This window comes from Muntiacus reevesi, chromosome 8, assembly GCF_963930625.1.
Source record: "Muntiacus reevesi chromosome 8, mMunRee1.1, whole genome shotgun sequence".
NCBI classification, from domain to species: domain Eukaryota; kingdom Metazoa; phylum Chordata; class Mammalia; order Artiodactyla; family Cervidae; genus Muntiacus; species Muntiacus reevesi.
In genome coordinates this window covers 92,499,853-92,524,659 of record NC_089256.1, presented here as the reverse complement: position 1 = coordinate 92,524,659, position 24,807 = coordinate 92,499,853, and the positions used below count along the sequence as shown (strand labels likewise).

Here is a 24,807-nt window from a genome sequence, read left to right as displayed (position 1 = left end):
CTAGGGGCACTTGTTGGCTACTTGAGGATATTGTATCCACCATTGTTTTGTTACTCTGGTAGTTTGGGAAATTCTTTACAAAGCTGTGTTGAAATCCTTCAGCTGTCTCAGGATAAGAACTGACAGCTGGTAACGTCCACATTGTTGTTTGTTTTTAGTTGCTAAATCCTGTCCTACTCTTTTGTGACTCCATGGAATAGCCCCGCCAGGCTCCTCTGTCTATGGGATTTCCCAGGCAAGGATACTGGAGTGGGTTGCCATTTCCTTCTCCAGGGGATCTTCCTGACCCAGGGGTCAGACCCAGGTCTCCTGCATTGCAGACAGATTCTTTACCACTGAACCACCTGGGAACTCCTAGTTTCCACATACACTTACTTTTTTGAGTTTTCAGACAAACTAGTTATTCACCCCAAAGGGCTCCATTACTTACATAAGATTGATCTGTTGGTATAAAAATAGATTTCCAGCTTACTTTACAGTGGTAGTCAACGCTACATTTAAGAGAGAAAGTATTTTGGACGAACTAAAGCATGTTGGAATTATTTTCTAAAACTTATGTAAGTTCTCAGTCACTAAATTAGTAAGATTGTGGATTTTTGATTAGGTTTTTTTAAAGTATTAATGTTTATTAATTTAAGCTTTTTTTTTTCTTGTCATTTTTCAGAGAATCTGGGAAAGATTGCAAAGCCTATACCTTTAGTAAAGATGGGACCTTGTTTGCCTGGGGCAATGGAGAAAAGTTAGTGTTTATTTATATAACTTTTTTTTTTACTATGTCATGAATATAAAACATAATTGTTTTATTTGAATAACATGTATTTGGATGTCATTTATAAAAGTTCATCTTTATAGTCTTGGTGCAATTAGGCATTCTCTCCAGTATAACATCCACAGAACATCTCCAAAGTTGTTAGTTTCTATTTATGTGTCACACTTGTTTGAGTTCTCTAGTTTCTTAGAATTAAAAAGGAACATATGAAAAGGGGCTATTAATTTAATGCCAAGAGTTTGTTTTAAGTAGTGCTCTAAATTACTGGTTAGGGTTTCTTGAGTTCTGCATTAATACTTAGAGAATAATTCTCTTTGCTCCTTTATCTTAGATACTTTATATTTTTGCTGTTAAATTACTTAACAGCTGTATTTATTGTTGTTAATTTTGTTGTAGATAACAGCATGTCATTAAGTATAAGTTATTCAGAAGTATGTTTGGTATAGTCTATATTACATAAAATAATCAGATTATAAAATTGGTCTTACAGAAAAATAAGTATTTAGATTTCAGTGTCATAATTTCACTCAGAAAACAAATCCTGTTCCATTTTTTTGTAGTCACTGTATTTTAATTAACAGAACCAGAAAAAATGCCCGAATATTTGTTGCTTGATTTAAAGTTATTTTAGTGTTGTTGTGTTTAGTCAGATACAGTAGCTTAGATTTTTAAAGGGAAAGATGATTACATGAGTTTCAAAAGTGCATTTTAAATGTTTCTTACACCATGGTGATATATTCTCAGGTCTTTCAACTATCATGTCAAGTTGGATTAAACACATGATTTTTAAAAGTGCTAGAAAGGTTGTGTTGAGTTAGTTGATTCACTTCTACAACTATAAGTAGCTGGCAGGATTCACTTTTATAATAAAAATGTTCATTAGTATTTTTTTAAGTTACTAAGCATAATCAACAAACTACTACTCAAATTATTAAGAATGTAATTGTATTGGGTCTTATTCACAATGTTAACAGTCTTAGTCTCAAAAGAAAGGATGTACTTTCAACTTATTTCTTTAGGTGTAACCTATTGGGTTGTATTGTTTTTAAATCCATATTCAGTTTGTACTATTTGGGTAATAAGTTGATAGAAATTTACTATCTGATAGGATATACCATACATCTTTTCATTGCCTATTATCTTTTTGATGTATCCTTTATTCTGATAACTTAGAGTTTATTGAGTAAGTTTATTTTCACTTTGGCAATTATCATTAATTATTTTATATGTCCTATCTCCACTTTGCTTTCTGTTGAATTCAACTCAATCCTTTTACTATGTCCCCACATGGTGTGTCCATTCATCTTTTTAAATAGATTTTTTTATACCTTCCTCTAGTATTTATTTCCTTAAGGTGCTGCAGCCACAACAATACATATTGTCCCTGGGGCAAGAGAAACAGATGTAGTGTATTGATTGTAGTCTTTGCTGAGTCCATAGTTCATTAAGTCAGAAGCTATAGCCGATTTTTCCTTAAATATATGCATATTTAAAATATACACCCTTCATTAAACTAAGAATAACTTCAAAGCTAACAGCAACAAAAAAAACCTTCATGTAATTCTAAAATATGTAATTTGCAGTAAATTGTAAAGAATCTACAGTTGTAAGCATGTGTATCTGTGTGTTTAAGTAGTTTTTGCTTATCCTAACCCAGTGTTCTCAAACTTGAGTTGAACAAAATAAGGAATTTCTGCGGTGAGAAGGAATATCTTTTTTTTTTTTAATCCCAAGGACTACACAAGAGCAAGTCAGGCCAAACAGGTTTCAAAGCCTTGCTCTGGCAGTTATTAGTAGTATGATCTTGGGCAAATCATCAAATCATATCACTTTTTTTTTTAAACCTTCAGTTTCACCATTTGTAAAATGGAGATGTTAATCTCTATTTTATGAGATTGTTGTGAGGATTAAATTAGAAAATGTACATAAAGTGGTTAAAACAGAACATAGTACATAGAAAATGCTCCAAAAAATGGAAACTGCTTTTTTAATACACAGTTATTGTCGTTTTTGTCTTTATTGTATCATGATAATTCTTATAGTAGTGTCTTGGAGAATGCTTCTGAGATTTTAATAGACATCAAAGTTCTCCTTGATGATTTCCCCAGCTGCTGCAGTTTCCATTTACTCAAATTAAAAAATATACTTTTTGTTTTCTCTTGAATTTGATATTCCTTTGCCTGTCTGTGGGTTTGCACTGTGTTCACTCAAAGACCTGTTATTTCCTTTTTGGCTAAAGGTGGTATCATCTATTATGTCTTCCTGAAAATTCTGTTTTAATTCCCAGCACCAGCCTTAAATAGGGGCCTTTTGGTAAAACATACCCTTTTTTATGTTGGAGTATTTATTGGATATTTTCTAGAACTAACTGAAAATTGATCTTTGTGAAAAATGAACACTGCAGAGTGACCTGCGTTTAGAAAGAAGGCTGACTGTTTTGTAAGTGCTGACTTTGTGAGACAGGATTTCATTGCTGAAGTCATTTCTTTTGAAACCAGAGTAAATGTTATCAGTGTCACCACCAAGGGCCGGCTGCACTCCTTCGACCTTCCAAAGGCAGTTTGCCTTGAGTTCTCGCCGAAAAACACTGTCCTGGCAACATGGCAGCCTTACGCAGGTAAGTATATTCCAGCTGGAAACAGGCTCTGATAGGACCAGTGCGGCTCAGTGGGGGGACAAAGAGCGGTTTACAACCTTATAGGAAGGCAGTTAATCTTTATAATACTAAGCAGTATTGAAGAATGTTTTTAATCAACAATGAATCTTGCATTCCCCAAATACAGTGTACTTTAAATGATTTCAAGTTAGAAGATTTGTCATGAGATAGAGGAAAAGAAAAAGCTCAAGGGAAAATTTTATAAATTTTATAAAATTTTATAAATAATCACTGGATAAAGAAGATCTCAAAAATTAAGAATAATAATGAACTTTAAAATAAAAAAATGTTTTATATAAGCATAAATGAAAGCGGAAGTATAGTAGACACATCATCTAAGAAATGTGGATGGTATGACAGGAAATGGTGTGCCATTTTCTGGCACAATTGAAGATCTAATATGCTTTATATGAGCATTTTATGTAACTGCTTTGTAGATGAGTAATAAAATATTGGGCACTAGTATAGAGCTTATTTTAAAAATCGTTTTGTAATAATTTGGATATTGTTGAATAAATATATGTTAGTAGTTCATTATTGGGTTATAAACCTTCTGAGTTTCTTCTTCCAAGAGGCACAGACTGTAATGAATCTTAGTTTTCCAAGTAAGTAAAAGAGAATTGGAGAATCAGTTGAGAACTATGAGTGGTTTTATGTAACTTTTTTTCATGTGTGTGTGACTTATAGGCACAGCTTTCATAATAAGACAGTTTAGTCTGTTTAGCAGCAAACCACATCAGACTGAACGAGAGATCTAAGTATTTTAAAAACTGTAGTAACTGACTCATTTCAGAAACGCTGAACTTCTCAAACAACTGTCATAGTGTCATGGCTTTAGGAATGAATGATTAAATCTATGATTTAAGTTAGAGGGGAAAGTTGATTTAAAGCACCTCTTACCTAATCTTATTGAAATTTCCTCTAAGAATGAAATCTTTTTACTGGTGTTAGGAGACAGTTACTACAAAAAAATTTTATTTTTATAGCAGCTTCTAAAGATGATACAGCTGGGATACCCAACTTGCAACTTTATGATGTGAAAACTGGAACATGTTTGAAGTCCTTCATTCAGAAAAAAATGCAAAATTGGTAAATAAGTGCTTTAAAATATTAGTTATTTTTAAATATTTTGAATATCTTTGTTGTATATTGTTTGTTTCTCTGATATAATTTAGAATATAACTTGTCAGATCAAAGTCTAGACCTTTAAGGATTTTGCATGTGGAAATGTGATAGAGTAAGATCTTTATCTTTCTTTATGAGTATTCTCCCTTAAATGGTAAAACAGTATCATAAACGTTAACATGTTACATTTATATTCTCTCGCTTCATTGTAGGTGTCCTTCCTGGTCAGAAGATGAAACGCTCTGTGCCCGAAATGTTAACAACGAAGTTCACTTTTTTGAAAACAACAACTTTAGTATGGAAAGATTTATGAAATAATTTTATTATTTACTATAAATATGTACAGTTTTTATTGCCTTATATGGCATCATACGGTTCTCCTAAATACTGTTTTTGTATTAACAGTTGCTGTTATAGGAATTCATTTGAGTAACTCAAGTCTAAATGCTAGTAAAATGTTATAACACAAAGATGCTATTTTATAATAAAATTTTACTATCTAATTGCTGCTAAATTAATATATTTTAATAGCTCTTACTGAGTTTAGTTGCTATTAAAATTCTGTGATACAAATTTTTAAAATATTGTGTAGAATTTCAAACACAAAAGTAGACACCTAGTCCCAGTAATCATCACCCTGTTGCCAGTCCTTCTTCATCCAGGCATCTGTTCACCTACCATCTCTTTTACTCTGCTTAAGCAAATCATAAACATCATATAATTTTACCTGTAAATATTTCAGTAAGGTAGTCATAATACTGTTATCACAGATTATAAATATCTGATCAGTTTCAAATTTCTAATAATTGCAAATGTAAGTTTTTTAAAACTCAAGATCTAGATAAGTTCTTTCATATTACAGTTGATATATATATATGTTTCTTTAAATATAGATTTCCTCTCTATTCTTTTTTTTCCCCTTGCAGTTTATTATTTTAGAAACAAGGTTACTTGTATTATATATCTTCCCATAGTTTAAGTTTTGCTCTTGTATCCTATTCTGTAATTTACCATATTCATCTATTTCCTGTAAATAACTATTTGAATCTAGAGCTAGTCAGTTTCAAGTTCTTTCTGGGAGAGATGAGGGCAAGACTACATCATCATAAGGCAGTATTTTTTTTTATTAAGAAGCGCCTAATGTCTCATTGTCTTTTATTTTGTATAGTTAATTGGCATTAATATTCAGTGCCTTGATCCATTATTTCATGAGTGGTTAGAAATTGCTGATATTAAAGTTTCCCTCCTTCTCATCTCATTTATTAGTTTATACTACCACTATAAAGAGAATTCACCTTTCTACTATTTGGTTATCTAGTGGTACTTTTTATATCAGAAAGGCAAGATAAATATTCTTTTCCTTTATCACTTTTAATGAAATGAATTCTTTCACTAGCAACTAGATCCCTTAGACAAGTTAGCCTCCCCTCAACCTAATGAACATATATGATTAATCCATTTTAAAAATTCTTCTTATTAATGCTTAAATTGTCCTGTAATTGGTCTTTAATGACTTCTTTGCTGTATGGTGGGACAAGTCATTCTAGGGTTATCTTGTTTATTTCTTGCTGTATACCTGTAATCAGCCAATTCTCTAGTACACTCTGCTCTCTTTTGGTGGAAAATGGTATTTAGAGACTACAGTCTGGGTGTAGAGGATTCTCTTTGCTACTGTGTTGATTGATCATTGTTTCTACTCCTTTTTTTCTTTTTTCGTATCTTTCATCTGTATTGTTTTTTGCTAACACTGAGAATCTGGTGTTCTGGGCTACCGGGGGTGATAGTTTGAGAATAGCACATCCACATTATTATTCATTTGCTTTGTTCTACTCGACCACATAATGTTCTTAGAATAGCAGTACCAGCAATATAACACCAGTAACACGATGACTGAAAAATACTTTAAAGAAGAAATTTTGCATCTCCTTTTGTCCTCAGAGCATTCTGTTGGTGACTGAACAGTTTTCAGTACAGACAGTCCCCGACTTGAAATAGTTTGACTTATCTTTTTTGACTTTGTATTAAAATGGAAGTGAAATATATTCAGTAGAAACTGTACTTTGAGTGTTGATCTTTCCCTGGGCTAGAAATATGTGGTATGGTACATGATGTTGGGTAGCAGCAGTGAGCCACAGCTCCCAGTCAGCCACGTGATCACAAGGGTCGACAACTGATAAACTTACAGCTATTCTGGGCTCTTACAGCCGTTATGTTTTTCATTTTTAGCTCAGTATTCAATGGATTACATGAGATACCCACCATTTTATTATAAATCAGCGTTGTGTTGAATGATTTTGCTCAACGATGGACTGACATTAAGTGTTCTGAGCATATTAGGGTAGTGTGACTTAGGCGACGGTGTTCACACCTCAGGCGTATTAAATGCGTTTTCAGCTTACGATATTTTCAACTTACAATGGGTTTATCAGGACATAACCATGTTTTAGGTTGAGAAAGTAGAATGGGAATTAGAAACTGTTCACATGTACCAGAGGTGGTGTGCAGGCTGATTTTGATAATGTCCACACCGTCATCTAGCTGTACCCTTCAGTTTCCTGCTTGTGAGACTTAACCTGCTCCCGCGGGTTTGGGGTTAGCTTGCTTACTCACCTTCCTCACCACGCCATGAGCGTGCTGAGAGGGGGGGCTGCCAGGTTAACAGCTGGGTGTGCTGCTTTTGGACAGCTGCTGACCTCTGTATTTGAACAAAGGAGGAGTGATAGCTCTTGATCCCATTGACTGTGGGAGCAGTAGGGTTGATAACGGGGTTTCTTACTGCCTGGCACAGAGTAATCATTCAGCAAATATCCAGCCACTGTTATTGTTGCTATAGTTGTGATTATCATGGTTATGGATCTGTGTATCATGTTAGTTATGGAATTTTCATATCCACATTCTACAGTAGCAAGCTAGCGTCGTCTTTCCCATCAGATGGGCTCTAAGGTGACATTAGTTCAGAGGTTTAAGGGAAGAGAACTGATACTTCTTTAATACCTACTTTGTGCCTGGCACTGTGTACTAGGAATTAAGTATGTGATTCTCTTACTTGGCGAATGTCACACAGTTAGTAGTGACTGGGTAGGAATTCAAGCATAGGTCTATCTCGTTCTTACCCCATGCTTTTTCTGCTATGTAGCTCTGCCTTGCCTACATGAGACTACATTTTGTGTATAGTTATGTTAACCTTTTATAATGTATTCAGAATTTGATACATATCTGTCAGCTTTCACTCATTAACCTAACACAATTTACTTTTTTTTTAGACAAAATTGCAAATAAATTGCATTTGAAAAAAATTAATGATTTTGTGTTATCACCTGGACCCCAGCCATACAAGGTAATTGCTAATGTTTTTGTTTGTTCATGTGGGATGGTATGAGATTGAACCTTTTCCTGGTTTTTGGTGACTTTAAAGACATGTCCATCTTAGTATATGCTTCAAAAAATTAAGTATTTATTTATGTCTGTGTATCTTAGGTGGCTGTCTATGTTCCAGGAAGTAAGGGTGCACCTTCATTTGTTAGATTATATCAGTATCCCAACTTTGATGAACCTCATGCAGCTTTAGCCAATAAAAGTTTCTTTAAGGCTGATAAGGTCACAATGTTATGGAACAAAAAAGGTATGATAAATATCTTTTTATCTCCCATTTTGTTTATCAAGCATTAATTTATACTTATATTCCTGTGTGTATAGAAAAAGGAAAAATTACCATTGCTTATTTATTGAAAATTTACATATGGTCTGTTACACTTCTTAATGCTTTTCTTATCAACGCTAGGTTAATTTATGTTTTAAACCTAATTAAAGTTTTTCTGCTTCTAGCTACTGCTGTGTTGGTGATAGCTAGCACAGATGTCGACAAGACAGGTGCTTCCTACTATGGGGAGCAGACGCTGCATTACATGGCCACAAACGGAGAGAGTGCCGTGGTGCAATTACGTGAGTGTCGGGCGGAGTCGATGATGAGTAAAAATACTGCGCCACAAAAATGTTATCCTCTAAGTCCTTTTCTTCCCCCAGTTGTGTCAGGTCCTAGCTGCGGCACAGACTCTCTGATGGTGGCTCGAAGGCTCAGTAGTTGGGCACGCCGGCTTAGTTGCTCCACAGCGTGTGTGATCTTAGTTCCTTGACCAGGGATTGAACACACTTTCCCTGCATTGCAAGGCAGATTCTTAACCACCGGGCCACCAGGGAAGTCCACATCTAAGTTCTAGATCAAGTGATAGAACTCACATGTCTTAACAACCTTTAAGATAAAATTTATTTTCATTAAGGGATTTAACATCCCCAAACATACTGTTTTTTGACAGAATCCAATTAGTTGATTTAGTTTTGCTGCAAGTTGAGTAGGGAACTTGCTGAGTGAGGTAATTCCACTGTATTAGCTTTTCGGGAGCTTATTTAACTAACAATGACTACAAGTTGATCTCGTGGGTTTAGCAGCATCTTCAGAAGTGAAGAGTGTTAGCCACCTTGTACCTTGTTTCAAGGAGTTAAGGTTGTTTCAAAATTCCTGCAACTCGGTGATCTTTTTTATTTTGAATTGAACATGTAAGGGTAAGGTAAACTTTCTTTTTAAAAAGTATATATTCCCATTGAAGTCAGGAACAAAACAAGGATGACTCCCCCCCACATACTTTCTACTATTATTTAACATTCTGAAAGACCTAGCTAATGTTCCTGATCAAAAGAATAAGGATACAGTTTTGAAAGTGAAAAGCAAATCACCTCAGCTCATACAGACTGTCAAAGTATAAACAGCATCCTCTTATAAAGCATAATGGAAGGAAAGATTCCATATACAGTAACAAAAAAACAAGAAATATATAGGACTGAAGGGAAGAAAACTAATGAAGGGCAAACTAACCTTTCGTAAGAATTTTACAAAGATGTCATTTCTCTCCAAACTGATCTAAAAATTAAATTAGAATGCCAGTAGATTTTCTTTTTTTTACAAGTAGATAAGCTCGTTCCAAAGTCGATATCAAAAAGTAAACATGCAAGAATGGTTTGAAAACTTTGTAAAAAAAAAGAGTAAGGAGAGAGGGATTCTGATACTATTAAGATGTCAGGCAATTGTAATGAAGACAGTTTGGTTCTGTGTTATGGATAGGCAGATAAATCAGTGGAAAACAACAGGATTCAGATATAGATCCATACTTCTGTAGCCATTGACTTATAATACAGTCAGCATTTGAATCATGGGGGAAAATACTGCTCTTGTAATATATGGTTTGGGGACAGTTGGCTGTTAGTAACAAAAAGTTTTTGCTACTACTCCTTTACCAAAATAAGTTCTGACTGGGCCAAAAAATTATGTCTAAAACTACAGAACTAGAAGAAAATGCGGGAGAATTTTCTTCTAATCTTAAAGTAGACTAAGATTTTCTAAACACGACAGAAGTCATATGGGGAAAGTGATAAGTTGGACTATATGAAATTATAGATTTCTACATTGGGGGAAGAAAAGAGTCCATAAATTAAGCAAAACAAACAATAAATTAGGGAAGAATATTTTTAGAAAAGGGATGAGTATGAGAAAAGATGAATTTTGATAGTATATTAAGTATAACAAAGACCAATAATAGGAAAGAAAAGTAGGTATAGGACAGTAAAAAATAGCCCACAGGACTATTTAGGACACTAAAAAAAGAAATAAGATTATGCATAAGTGTATTAAAAGGTGCTTAGCTTGTAATAAAGGAAAACGAGGCACCGTTTTTCACCTAATAGGTTGGCAAAGATAAAATATGAAACCGAGAGCGAGGGGAAGCCTTCGCTGTCAGCAGCTCTTGGCGGTGTGAATTGGCGCGGCGCCTCGAAAGGGCGAGTCGTGTGCGTCGTCAAGGAGCGCGTGTGCGCCCTGTCCTACAGGTGCTGCGCGTGTACGTTCGCACAAACGGGAAGCAAACAGCAGGCTTGTGATGGAGCACGGTGTGCGCTTTTGGAAAAATTTCCAAGATAGGAGTGTTAAATGAAACGAGGAAGGTTTAAAACGTTTGTGTGTGCGTGCATTTATGTATTTAAGGGAGAGACGCTTAGTTTCAGCAGAAGTATCCTGAAATGATATGCAGGAAATGTGGCAGAGGACTGGCTGTCTGTGTCATGCTTGTTTAGCCTCTAAGGCGTGTCTGGCTCTGCCACCCACGGGCTGTAGCACGCTAGGCTTCTCTCTCAGTGGCATTTCCTAGGCAAATACACTGGAGTGGGTTGCCGTTTCCGTCTCCAGGGGCTCTTCCTGACCCGGGGATGGAACCCACACCTCCTGATTTGGCAGGCGAGTTCTTTACCACTGAACCACCAGAGGGACTTATTTTTGTGGCTTGTCCTTTTGTATAGTCTGTGTTTTTATTGCTATATACATATATTGCCTCTGGCAAGGAAGACTATCAAGAGTTTAATAATAATAATAATAATAGCTGATGCTTCTATGAGTCCACACTGCCAAAATGTTTAAAAGAAATTGAGATTTATTAGAGGTTCTTAATTAAATTTGTAGTTATATATTAATTTCCATAGTATGTCATGTAAAAAAATCTTAATTTTGGCATACTGTGAAAGTTTTGGATTTTTCTTATTTGACTTAATTTATGAGCATTGTATGATTATAACTTGTGCAGTAAATATTACTTTCCTGTATATAATTCTTTATCACTAACAGATTTTATCTTCTTCTTCTAGCGAAAAACGGCCCCATTTATGATGTTGTTTGGAATTCTAGTTCTACTGAGTTTTGTGCCGTGTACGGTTTCATGCCTGCCAAAGCGACAGTCTTCAACCTGAAGTGTGATCCCGTGTTTGATTTTGGAACCGGCCCTCGTAATGCGGCCTACTATAGCCCTCATGGACACATATTAGTCCTGGCTGGATTTGGGAATCTGAGGGGACAAATGGAGGTGTGGGATGTTAAAAAGTACAAGCTCATCTCTAAGCCGGTGGCCTCCGATTCTACGTATCTTGCCTGGTGCCCAGATGGTGAGCACATTTTAACAGCCACGTGTGCCCCGCGGTTACGTGTGAATAACGGGTACAAGATTTGGCATTACACGGGCTCTGTCTTGCACAAGTATGACGTACCATCAAATGCAGAATTATGGCAGGTTTCTTGGCAGCCATTCTTAGATGGAATATTTCCAGAAAAAGCAATAACTTACCAAGTAGTTCCAAGTGATGTGCCTAGTGAAGAACCTAAAGCTGCAACAGCTTATAGACCCCCAGCTTTAAGAAATAGACCAGTCACCAATTCCAAACTGGTAAGTAGAGTTTTACTACTTTGTTAGGAAAAGGTTTTTCAATGTAGAGTTCCCCGGGTCTTTTCTTTTTTTAAATGTATTTATTAATTTTTATCAGAGTGTAATTACTTTACAATGGTGCGTTAGTCTCCACTGTACAGAAAGTGAATCGGCTGTGTGTATGTGTATATCCCCTCTTTTTAGGCTTCCTTCCCATCTAGGTCGCCCAGTGCACTGGGGAGACTTCCCTGTGCCGTCCATCAGGTTCTCATCGTCACCTATTTAACGCACAGTATCAGTAGTGTATATATGTCACACCCAATCTCCCGATTCATCCCTCCCCTCCTCCCCCGCCCCTGGTATCCATGCATCCATTCTTTATGCCCTAGATCTTTTTCTCATACGTGCTCTTGTGTTACTTGGTATCTGATTAGAAGATATAAATTTCTAGGGTAGAAATTGTGGAGGACCTGCTGCTGAAGATAGTGAAAGGTTGTTAACTTGGCAAAGTAATTAATGTAAAATCTTGGTGAAGATGAGTGGGTGTGACTTCACTGGCTGTAGAGTGTGGGCTCAAATTCAAATGCCTGGCAAGCTAGGCTGGTAGTGTGAGGCAATGGTGAGTGGTGGGGAAGGGTGAAAGAGAGAGAACATTCCCTCTTTAAAGGCCATAGCAACTGCACAACAGTAGCCATTTGTTTCCACAGGACATTTTTAGACCCAGCTTGCCAAAATGTTTTGATTTTTCAAGACAAAACAAGTCTGGATGCTTGTATGAAATGCCTCAATTTTTTTAAGACACTGCTGATCAAACAAAATACACTTGTCCTTTGACCATTAGATCCTTACCTCTGATGCAAAACTGTGGTTCAAGTATTGGTCAGATGCTGATCTACTATAAAATGTTTCAGAGCTCATTTCAGAGCTCATTCGAGCATTTATTAATGAGATGAGTTTCTGTGGTGATGTTGAGGAATAAAGTTACTCTAAGAATGAAGAACAAAATTACTGGTATTCATAGAAAGATACTTCCTAGGTGGCTCAGTGGTAAGGAATCTGCCTGCCAGCGCAGGAGACTCAGGAGACACAGGTTCGATCTCTGAGTCGGGAAGATCCCCTGGAGGAAGAAATGGCAACCTAGAGCAGTATTCTTGCCTGGGAAATCCCATGGACACAGGAGCCTGGCGGGTTGCAGGCTATAGGGTCACAAAGAGTTGGGCCCGCCTTAGCGACTGAGCTCACGCACAAGAGCACACATGAGGTGTATGTTAGGACTGTTCCAAGTAACCGGAAGTGTATAGTCGCTAAATGATCAGGCCCTCAGGCCAGAGGGTGCGCTCTCAAAGGGCAAATGTCTCTGCTTCCCGTGCGCCTCTTACCGCTGCGCTGTGCTGCGTCGCCCAGCCGTGTCCGACTCCGCTGCCCTGGGAACTGAAGTCCGCCAGGCTCCCTTGTGCCACTCACCACCTTCTCAAAAACAAAAGGAACAATTCTTCCTCCTCCTCCACAAAATGCAGCATTTTGACTTCATTGAAATATTCTGTTTAAACATTTTTGTTGCATTGTTACTTAGTAAAAATATATAAAAACATATGACAAATTAAGCCCTATTTACTATTTTTGTCTTTAGATTTTTTTAAAAGCCTATATTAGTCTTAAAATTTGTTCTCTCTCAATTGAAATTTTTCTTCCACAAGATTAAAAAAGTGACCTCAACCCATCCTGCTTTCTAAATCTGTGCAAGTTAGCACAAGAGAAAGAAATTCTGAATTATTAATAGTATATATTTTTGTTCTCTGACTCATAAAACTAATTTGGTCAGTGGAGGGAGAAAAATTAAAATAGAAAGAATATACTTTGAAAATAGTGGGAAAAAACTATGTAAGAGCTTCTTAAAACCAAACTTTGTTGACAGTTAAGATTTCCACTAAATTTTTGCTTTTGTATATAACCTGGGGATTATGTGACCCTGTCACATCATTTTAGTTGAAGGAGCTACTTGCCTATGAATGAGCAATTTTTGTATGTATTTAATTCCAGAAGAGAGCTAAATTACAAAGAAAATATTGTCAAGAAATTACTAGAAACAAAGATAGCCTGGTTGATAATTTCACAAAGAAAGAAGGTTACATAGAAGAAGGAGGAAAAAATGTGTTTGGATTCTTTCCTCTGAAGAAAAAAGATTACTTTTTTTATAAGTAAAAATTTCTATATTAATTAAGGAAGTATTTCTTGGCTTTCAGAGAAGCTTCACTTTTATAACGTGTTCATCAAAACGATGTTAGAGTTAATGTTACTGAAGAAACAAGTTTTATTAGTAAGAGTGAAATTTCTGAGTATGGATCGTTTAAAGACAGCATTCAGATTGTAGCAAAGATGAGTAGACACATACTAAAGCCAGGAAAGCTTGTGATCCATGATGACCGTGTGGACGTTCTTTCATCCAAGATGAAAGTCTGTCAATGGCTACATGATGCTCAGAGAGTGGAAGGGACTTCATCCTTTCTTATTGCATCTTGCTTAATTGCTTTGTCTTTTTTCGAAGTTCTCATGAGTGGAAACTTCTCAACTAAAGCAAGATACTATATAGAAGAGCTCACAATTGAAAGAATTTTGATGTATAACACAAATGTTGAGTAAATATTCATATATCTTCACTATCATTATGAGCAGTGGATATAAAAAAGTGAAAGGCTTGCTGTGCACATTTGTCTCTTGTACAACTATGGATTCTCATCTATTCAGTTGCTTCAAGTCGGGTGTGTTCACACACAGAACTTTGATGCTTTCTACAGTTAGTGAAGCTGCTAAGATAAAACCACCTTATGGCTTTTTGCTATTACTCTATATCTTAAATGTTCGACCCCTGCCCATTTGATTATGGCACTTGTAAGTATAATACAGCTCTGAGATCTAGTACTCAAAAAGCTTCATGGAGATCTGGTCCTTTTGATGTGCTGAGTATGGATAGTCTAAGAGACAGCATTCAGATTATAGCAAAGTTGGGAGAAATCAATAAGTAGATGAATCTCATAAGAAGTTGAGTACTGTTATTTATACTACATGTTGCCTGCAACTACTCTGGTGTTACTTCCCCCCCCCCCCCCAGCTTCATTGGAACATAATTTATCTATAAAATTGTAAGATGTTTAAAGGGTACATCATAGTAATTTGATATACATTGAAAAGGTTTCCTCTCACCTGGGGATTAACACATCTACCACCTTATTTATTTATTTTTTGAGAACATTTGAATTCTACTCTCAAGGAATTTGAGCTGCACAGTTATGCAGTAGTGTTATCAAGTATAGTCATCGTGTTTTACATTAAATCCTTCTTGATCCTACATGTAATTCACCCTCTTATTGAATGTAGTTAATGATTATATCTGATGATGAAAATGATTGTTTTCATTGTATAGTCTGACAAGTTGCTTAGTTTTTTAAAGACTTCTTCATTATGTTAGCTGAATTTATAATTATGTAATTTATTTACCCCTTCCTATTCGATTTGTTTTCTTACTATCAGTTTTTTTTTTCCATTTATCTTCTAATCTCTGATTTTGCAAATAAAGATCTATCAATTGACTATTTGTGCAAAGAAAATAATTGAGGCAACTGGATTTCTTTTGGCAGTAGTCAGATCCAAAAGGACCACAGAAGAAGTTATTGTTAGTATCTAATTTTATAAAAATCATGTGTCAATGGTAGTACTAAGAAAAATGCCATTGTTTAAACAAAAATAAAGTGAATTTTGCTGGCTCTTATATAATTGAAAGATACCATATATCAACTAATAGGAAGATCCTTATTAAATCCATTCTGACCATCAAAGTATACCTGCCACAAGAGTTTTGAAATATTGTCAGTGAACTTAAGATAAATTTGATAAAATAAATTTGTCGTGTACTAGCAAAATTGTATAATTTGTTGTATATGTTTTTAAAAACATGGACTCCATTTCAAAATCATTTATTGTATTTTCCATAGCACGAAGAAGAACCACCTCAGAATATGAAACCACAACCAGGAAATGAGAAGCCATTATCAAAAACAGCCCTTAAAAATCAAAGGAAGCATGAGGCTAAGAAAGCTGCAAAGCAGGTACTTGGGATACTTATCTTTTCAAAACCAAAACAGACAAAACCAGTTAAATTAGCCCTATGCCTTAAAGTTTAAACAACTGTAGTCCTAAAAACTTGACTGTCAGGTTATAAACTGCAGACCAGAAATTGCATGATTATGAAGCCATTTTGTCACTCAGTAGATTACTACAGGAAATTGTCCAACTAGAAATCTAAATACCAGAAGTGCTATTTAAAACAAGTGGAATTGTTTTAAAATAGTTTTTTATATACTTCGTAGTTGGAAAACCACACCAGCGTAACAATTGACGAATAAATGGTGACGGCTTGTGACTTACGGTGGTAGTGAGACCAGCAGGACTGGAAATGCGGCCAGTAAGGCCATGGTAATCGCATTGGTGAGGTTCAGACGCTTTGGTCTTGCCTATTCATGCTTAGATTTTGACCGTTCTAGGTTACTCGGGTGTTTTGGTAGGCAGTTACTATTTTAAGGTACGGAATTTCTTCCATCTTCAGTCGCTCAGTCGTGTCCGACTCTTTGTGACCCCAGGGACTGTAGCCTGCCAGGCTCCTCTGTCCTTGGGCTTCTCCAGGCAGGAATACTGGAGCGGGTTGCCACATCCTTCTCCAGTAGAATTTCATTGTGCAACCGTATTCTGCTGAATCTGGGCTTAAGGTATTGGTGTGTTCTTTTGTAGTTGATATATTTTTATCTCCAGAAATAATTTCAAATAACCCAGGATTTGGTGATTCCAAGTAAAATGAACTAGTCCACGTATTAGACTAGTGTAAAAGCAGGACTTATAGACTCTCATCAGAGTGGGTAGGGACTTCTGCTGGTCCCAAATGTTACAGACTAGTAGCTAAGATTCCTTTTTTGGTGGTGGTGGTTTTCCAGCTAATGATTACAGGTGTAATTGACAAATAAGAATCTTAAAGTGTCCAACATGATGATATGATATAGGTATACATTGTAATAGGATTCCTGCAATCAGGTTAATTAACACATATATCACCTTACATATTTACTTCTGAGGGATGGAGCATTTAAATTCTGCTTTCTTAGCAAATTTCAATCGCTGTGTTCAGTATAATACAGTATTATCACCTATGGTCACCACATTATACATGACATCCTCAAACCTTATTCATGCTGTAACTGAAAGTTTGTACCCTTTTACCAGCCCCTTCCCGTTTCTCCCATCCCCCATTCCCTCTAGCTCCCGACAGCCACCATTTCTACTCTCCATTTACGTGATTTTGACTTCTCTCTTTTTTAGCTTCCATTTATAAGTGATGCCATGCAGTATTTATCTGTTTATCTTTCTCTTTCTGGTTTTTTGCACTTAGTATAATGCCCTCCAGGTTCATACATGTTGTTGCAAATGGTAGGATTTCCTTTTTATTTTATTTTTTTATGGCTGGATACTATTCTCCTCTATATATGTTTAATGTTTATATATTACATTTTCTATATTCATTCTTTTGTTGACAGACACTTAGCTTCTTTCCATACCCTGACTGTTATAAATAATATTGTGACAAACCTGGGAGTACAGATACCTCTTTGGGATAATGATTTTGTTTCCTATGGATATATATTCCCAGAAGAGAGATTGCTGGATCATATGGTAGCTCTGTGTTTAATTTCTTGAGGAACTGCCATCCTGTTTTTTAAAATGACTGTATAAGATTCCTTTTAATTGAGATTTAAGGGTCTTCAGAAATCCTTTCAAAATAGAATACTATTTTTTATAAGTGATATTTCTTCCTCTTTATAGAAGATATTTTTACTATGACCATTGCTGGTACTGAACTAAGTAAAATCCCTTTGTAATAAAATATTAGTTATTTATTTTGTGTGTTTTTCTGATACTTGAGTACATAAAATTTTGGGAAGAGGGTCATAGACTCAGTTTTCTAATTTAGAAAGGCTAATATTAAAATAGAGACTTTCTTAATGATAGCCCTGTGGCTCTTTTGGAAAAACAATGAGTGCTTTTACTGTAAAACGTAATAATTACAGAAACACTCTCCCACACCCCACTTCATACAGCCATATAATCACTGACACATGTTATTTACTAAAGATGATACTACTAACCCATCATTGTGGAGTTGCTCTTTGCATGTTTTCTCAGTGAGAGTAAAATGTTTTCTACTTTCAAGATAATTCTATCAGTATGCAAAGAATTATTGTTTTTTTTTGAGACAGCTGGATGAATTTAGGAGAAGTCATGGCTGTGTTGTAGAAGGAAGGTAAACCATCTATGATTGGACCGCACCTTAACCAGACCTTTTTTCTTTTGCCTGACCTTGAATTAAGGAACCAAAGAGGAGTCAGATGTATATGATCTAACCAAGTACTTTTATAAATTGATGGTGATTCCATGAACTTCTCGTCTTTATAAAAAATAATTGAAACAAAGAGTTTAATCTTATCATATGCATAGCCTTTCCAGAGAATGACCAGAATTTATAGTAACATAGACATTTTGACTTACTCTTTGTTTTTTAAAATATGGAGAAATTGTGTCATTTTTCACTTAACTTTAATAGTTTTTTATATGACATTAATCTTCCTAGAAAATTAGTATTCTCAGTTGATTACAAACAACTACATTTTTATTTTTTTGGACATGCCACTCAGCTTACAGGCTCTTAGTTCTCCCACCAAGGATGGAGCCCAGGCCCTCAGCTGTGAGAGTGGACTGCCAGGATATTCCCACAAACAACTAAATTGAAAAATTTGAGGGGAGTTCTTTGGTGATCCAGTGGCTAAGACTCTGCATTTCCAGTGCAAAGGACCTGAGTTCAGTCGCTGGTCAGGGGACTAGATCCCACATGCCACAACTAAAGGATTCTACGTGCTGCAGTGAAGAGCGGACCCAGTACGGCCCCAAAATAAATAAAAATAAATAATTTTAAAAAGGTTTTTTTTAATCAGATTTCAAAAGTGAATTTTGGTAGGCAAAGTATGTCTCTTCTCCTTATATCCACTCTTCTCCTTTAATTTTTATTATTATGAAAAATACCAAACTACACCATATTATCAGAACTTACAGGCTCCTTAAGGGTCGAAACTAAATAATTTCTTTCTGAATACTCTTAAATACTCGGTAATGTTTTCACATAGAAGGTTAGGAATTAGCATTTGTGGATTGCAGTGTACAAATTACAACCAACATGACTCTAAAAAAGAAAAAAAATGGTCCAATTCTGCACTGTCTAAAAACTCTTCGGCAGACATTTTTAGATTTGGAGATCTAGAAGTGATACCCAGTCCCATGTTCCCCTGGGATGCTTTGGGAGTTTGAAGTATTCCAAACTTTGTTTGGAAAAGTATTCCAATACTTTGGAGTATTCCAGAACTCTAAGAGGTTCTAGAGTCTTACAGAGTCTGTGTATTCCACTGGGAACTCTGTAAGGAAGAAGCAGAAGCCCTACTTAAAAAGTTCTCCATGGCACAGTGTTGCCGAGCTGAATTGATCTGATTGTAAATAAATCTCTATGGGATTTACCCTCTAGCATCATCTGTTATATGTACTTGAGTTTACATACTCATAGTTTTGGAGGATATCCCAAGAGTGAAATTTCACACACCTTAGTTAGATAAGCCCTCTCGCGTTTCCAAATCCATATTACAGCACATCCCAAAATAACCAAAAATCTAGAAAGCTTATTGGCTGAAACAGTAATCTCCTCGTTTACTAAGGTCATTTCATTTCTTTCCACTTGTCATTATAATACTAATTATATTTTACATTACTAACATGATATTTTTATTACATTTTGCTAATATTACTAAAATGCTTTTTTTTTTTTTTGGCTGCATCACGCGGCTTGAAGGATCTTTAGTCATTGAACCAGGGGTTGAACCTGTGTGCCCTGCAGTAGAAGCTCAGGGTCCTAAAACCACTAGGCCACCAGGGAATTCCCCAAGATGCTGTTGTTTTTATTTTATTATTATGTTACTTTAACTTTAAATTACAGATCTAGCCTTTTGGATATCGCATTGTACTGAAATATTTCTTTAAGCTTTATTGTAACTATTATGGGACTGTGTAACATATTTGGGGCCAGCGATTCAGTTGCTTTTTTTATATAAAATGTGTAAAAGATAAAATTATATTTTTTTTTTCTAAAAGTCTGTGTTTGTTGAAATACTTCAGTGATTTCGTTTTTGAAACTGAATTCTTGAAAATATTTCTTGCAGGAAGCAAGAAGTGACAAGAGTCCAGATACGGCACCTGCTCCTGCCCCACAAAGCACTCCACGAAATACTGTTTCTCAGGCAACTTCCGGGGACCCTGAGACAGACAAAAAAATCAAGAACCTAAAGAAGGTGGGAGACTTCAGTGCAAAGCACAGTGTGTATTGAAGGAACATGTGAGGGTTATATAAAGGAAATAGTGTTCAGATGCCTAACGACAGGCATCTGAGGGGTTTGTAGCCGTCCTTGTTGCTCTCTCACCATGAAATATACTGTCACTTAGGAATGGTACTGATTTTAGTTTTATTCACAGATGTCTAAGCAATATTAGTCCTTTATTATTGATTTTTAGAGTAATAAGAAATAATGTACATTTGAACATTTTGATACTCATTACTTCATTAAACCCTTGTGAGACAGGTAGGACAGATATCCATCCCATTTTTAAAGATGAAGAACGAGGTACAAAAGGAAGTTTATTAACTTGTCATATTGCAACGACTGTGTGATGGTGGCCTTGGAGGTAAAATCAGGTTTCTAGAGCGCTTCCCAGGTTACATTACAGAGTTCCTCTTAAAGCTAAAGACATGGTCCAGGTACCATGAGGTACTGAAATAAATGGTGAAATTAGACATATATTTATATATAGATGTACATATATAGTATATATATATTTATATATTATATATTTATATATACATAGATGTACATATATAGTAATATTAATATTTTGAAAAATACCAAATTTCATGTTCTTAATGTAAACAATTTTATGTTTAATTTTGAAAGTTTGTGCATTCTGAAATTACTTATTCTTTCTTCCTTTTGGCTCCTGTTTGTTTACAGAAACTGAAAGCAATTGAACAGCTGAAAGAACAAGCAGCGGCTGGAAAACAGCTAGAAAAAAATCAGGTCTTTTCTGCATTTTTCATTCGGGCTCATAGTTACTACCACCCTTCCCCTTTTTATTACAAGCAACTATTTAATCAGATTAAAGAGTATATAGATTTTAAAACTTCTTTTGAAATACGCAAGGATAGGGGAAAACGTGGATCGTGGTGAATGAGGGCGTCCCTATTTCCTGTGGCTAGCTTATTATGTTAGACAAGAAGAAGATTCTCTTCTTTTCCGTATCTCAGGTCACACTGTCCTGTTGCCCCTTTTCCTTCATCCTGTCCTCCGTACTCTGAAGCCCAAGTGTAGAATGGAAGATTTATTAGACGTAGAGGATGCAGTAAGACAGCTCTGTTTTTTCTCTCCTTGATTCATCAATTCAGTAGCTCAGTCGTGTCCGACTCTTTGTGACCCCGTGGACGGCAGCACACCAGGCTTCCCTGTCCATCACCAACTCCTGAAGCTTGCTCAAACTCATGTCCATTGAGTCAGTGATGCTGTCCAACCATCTCATCCTCTGTTGTCTCCTTCTCCTGCCTTTAGTCTTTCCCAGCATCAGGGTCTTTCACATGAGTCAGTTCTTCACATCAGATGGCCAAAGTATTGGAGCTTCAAGTTCAGCATCAGTCCTTTCAGTCAATATTCAGGACTGATTTCGTTTAGGATTGACTGGTTTGATCTCCTTGCAATCCAAGGGACTCTCAGAGTCTTCTCCAACACCACAGTTAGAAAGTATCAATTCTTTGGTGCTCAGGTTTCTTGATAGTCCAACTTTCACATCCATATGAGACTATTGGAAAAACCATAGCTTTGACTAGGACTTTTGTTGGCCATGTCTCTGCTTTTTAGTATGCTAAGTTGGTCACAGCTTTGCTTCCAAGGAGCAAGCATTTTTTAATTTCATGGCTGCAGTCAGCATCTGCAGTAATTTTGGAGACCAAGAAAATAAAGTCTCTCACTGTTTCCATTATTTCCATATCTATTTGCCATGAAGTGATGGGACCAGATGCCATGATCTTCATTTTTTGAATGTTGAGCTTTAAGCCAGCTTTTTCACTCTCCTCATTCACTTTTATCAAGAGCCTCTTTAGTATCTCTTCACTTTCTGCCATAAGGGTGGTGTCATCTGCTTATCTGAGGTTATTGTTATTTCTCCTGGCACTCCTAATTGCATTTTGTGCTTCATCCAGTCTGGCATTTCTCATGATGTACTCTGCTTAGAAGTTAAATAAGCAGGGTGACAATATACAGCCTTCATGTATTCCTTTCCAAATTTGGAACCAGTCCGTTGTTCCATGTTGAGTTCTAACTGTTGCTTCTTGACCTGCATACAGATTTCTCAGGAGGCAGGTCAGGTGGTCTGGTATTCCTATCTCTTTCAGAATTTTCCACAGTTTATTGTGACCCACACAGTCAAAAGCTTTAGCGTAGTCAATGAAGCAGCAGTAGATGTTTTTCTGGAATTCTCCTGCTTTTTCTATGATCCAGTGGATGCTGGAAGTTTGATCTCTGGTTCCTCTGCCTTTTCTAAATCCAGCCTGAACATCTGGAAGTTCACAATTCATGAACTGTTGATGCCTGGTTTGGAGAATTTTGAGCATTATTTTACTAGCATGTGAGATGAATGCAATTGTGCAGTAGTTTGAGCATTCTTTGGCATTGCCTTTCTTTGAGATTGGAGTGAAGACCGACCTTTTCCAGTCCTGTGACCACTGCTTTTTCCAAATTTGCTGGCATATCGAGTGTAGTACACGCACAGCATCACCTTTTAGGATTTGAAATAGCTCACCTGGAATTCCATCACCTCCACTAGCTTTTTTCACAGTGATGCTTCCTAAGACCCACTTAACTTCGCATTCCAGAATGTCTGACTCTAGGTGAGTGATCACACCATCGTGGTTATCTGGGTCATGAAGATCTTTTTTGTATAGTTCTTCTGTGTATTCTTGCCACCTCTTCTTAATATCTTCTGCTTTTAGGTCCACACCATTTCTGTTCTTTATTGAGACCATCTTTGCATGAAATGTTTCCTCGGTATCTCTGATTTTCTTGAAGAGATCTCTAGTCTTTCCCATTCTGTTGTTTTCCTCTATTTCTTTGCACTGATCACTGAGGAGGACTTTCTTATGTCTCCTTGCTATTCTTTGGAACTCTGCATTAAGATGGATGTATCTTTCCTTTTCTCCTTTGCCTTTAGCTTCTCTTCTTTTCTCAGCTATTTGTAAGGCCTCCTTAGACAACCATTATGCCTGTTTACATTTCTTTTTCCTGGGAATGGCCTTGATCACCGCCTCCTATACAATGTCACAAACCTCTGTCCATAGTTCTTCAGGCATTCTATCAGATCTAATCCCTTGACTCTGTCACTTCCACTGTATAATTGTAAAGGATTTGATTTAGGTCATACCCGAATGATCTAGTGATTTTCCCTACTTTTCTTCAATTTAAGTCTGAATTTGGCAATAGGGAGTTCATGATCTGAGCTACTGTCAGCTCCCAGTCTTGTTTTTGCTGACTGTAGAGAGCTTCTCCATCTTCAGCTGCAAAGAACAGAATCAGTCTGATTTTGGTATTGACCATCTGGTGATATCCATGTGTAGAGTCTCCTTTTGTGTTGTTGAAGAGGGTGTGTGCTATGACCGGTGTGTTCTCTTGGCAAAACTCTGTTAGCCTTTGCCCTGCTTCATTCTGTACTCCAAGGCCAAAGCTGCCTGTTACTCCAGGTATCTCTTGACTTCCTGCTTTTGCATTCCAGTCCCCTATGATGAAAGAGACATCTTTTTTTGGTGTTAGTTCTAGAATGTCTTATAGGTCATCATAGAAACCGTTCCAGCTTCTTGGCATTAGTGGTTGGAGCATAGACTTGGGTTACAGTGATATTGAATGGTTTGCTTTGGAAATGAACAGAGATCATTCTGTCATTTTTGAGATTGCACACAAGTACTTGATTCATATCAAACAACAGATTAGACCTTGTTTCTAATCTGTATTTTTTAAATCTGTGGTTACCAAAAAATCTGGTAAAGTCTCAGGTATATTCTTTCTCTAAATTTTTTCTCTTTTGCTATGTGACTATTGAGCTAATAATTATTTCATTTCCTGTTTAATAACTTTATTGTTTTAAACTTTTCTAGTTGGAGAAAATTCAGAAAGAGAAAGCCCTTCTCCAAGAGCTGGAAGATTTGGAGCTGGGTATTTAAAGATTCAGAGAAAGCAAGCTGGTTACCAGAAATCACTGCAAACGTATTTTCTGTTAAACCCATCAGTGTACATAGAAATATCCGTGTGCCTACATTTAACGTTCACTTATAATTTTGACCACTTATCTACGATTCTACATATCTGTACAGTTACTTAATATGTCTGTTAAATTGATTTTTACATCCTGCACCCTGTATCATGTCAACATATGGTATAGAAAAGAGACATATGATTTTCAGTTTAGCTGGGCTTGGCAGGTTGAAAGACTGATGTCATTTTTTAGTAGGGGACAGTGTTTACCATGTCAATTAATAAAGAGATTTTAATTTTAATCATTGTTGACTCTGTTATAAGTTCTTCGATTAGCAAGTTCTTTATTAATTTACAAAAACAAGTTTGGGAAATTTTTCCTTCGAATATATAACATAACTATCTTGATCCTAAAAGATTATATGGTTGAACATTAAAGAAAAGCCTTAAAATCAGGTTGTACTAAGTATATTAAATTGTTTATATTATTGGTAGTATTTGAAGTAAAGCTTTTCTGACTACTTTTAAAGTCTGAACTTTAAAAGTAGAAAATAATAAAACATTTTGATATTTCAGATAATAAACCTGACTGTTTAATGA

The 24,807-nt window shown here is 36.1% G+C and overlaps 1 protein-coding gene across 3 annotated transcripts in view; it reads left to right on the top strand.

Moving 5' to 3' along the window:
• Positions 1-24,659, top strand: part of EIF2A (eukaryotic translation initiation factor 2A) — a 37,179-nt gene extending 12,520 nt beyond the window's left edge. For 2 of the 3 annotated variants that reach the window (XM_065943693.1, XM_065943695.1), the window contains exons 3-14: positions 665-739; positions 3,268-3,386; positions 4,412-4,514; positions 4,763-4,845; positions 7,814-7,887; positions 8,028-8,172; positions 8,376-8,492; positions 11,235-11,806; positions 15,775-15,888; positions 20,086-20,214; positions 20,929-20,994; positions 24,111-24,659. In XM_065943693.1, coding sequence (XP_065799765.1) covers positions 665-739; positions 3,268-3,386; positions 4,412-4,514; positions 4,763-4,845; positions 7,814-7,887; positions 8,028-8,172; positions 8,376-8,492; positions 11,235-11,806; positions 15,775-15,888; positions 20,086-20,214; positions 20,929-20,994; positions 24,111-24,176 — 1,663 coding nt within the window. In that variant the 3' untranslated portion in view covers positions 24,177-24,659. The remainder of the gene's footprint in view (positions 1-664; positions 740-3,267; positions 3,387-4,411; positions 4,515-4,762; positions 4,846-7,813; positions 7,888-8,027; positions 8,173-8,375; positions 8,493-11,234; positions 11,807-15,774; positions 15,889-20,085; positions 20,215-20,928; positions 20,995-24,110) is intronic. The other variant, XM_065943694.1, reaches the window with a different exon arrangement.
• Positions 24,660-24,807: the final 148 nt, after the last annotated feature.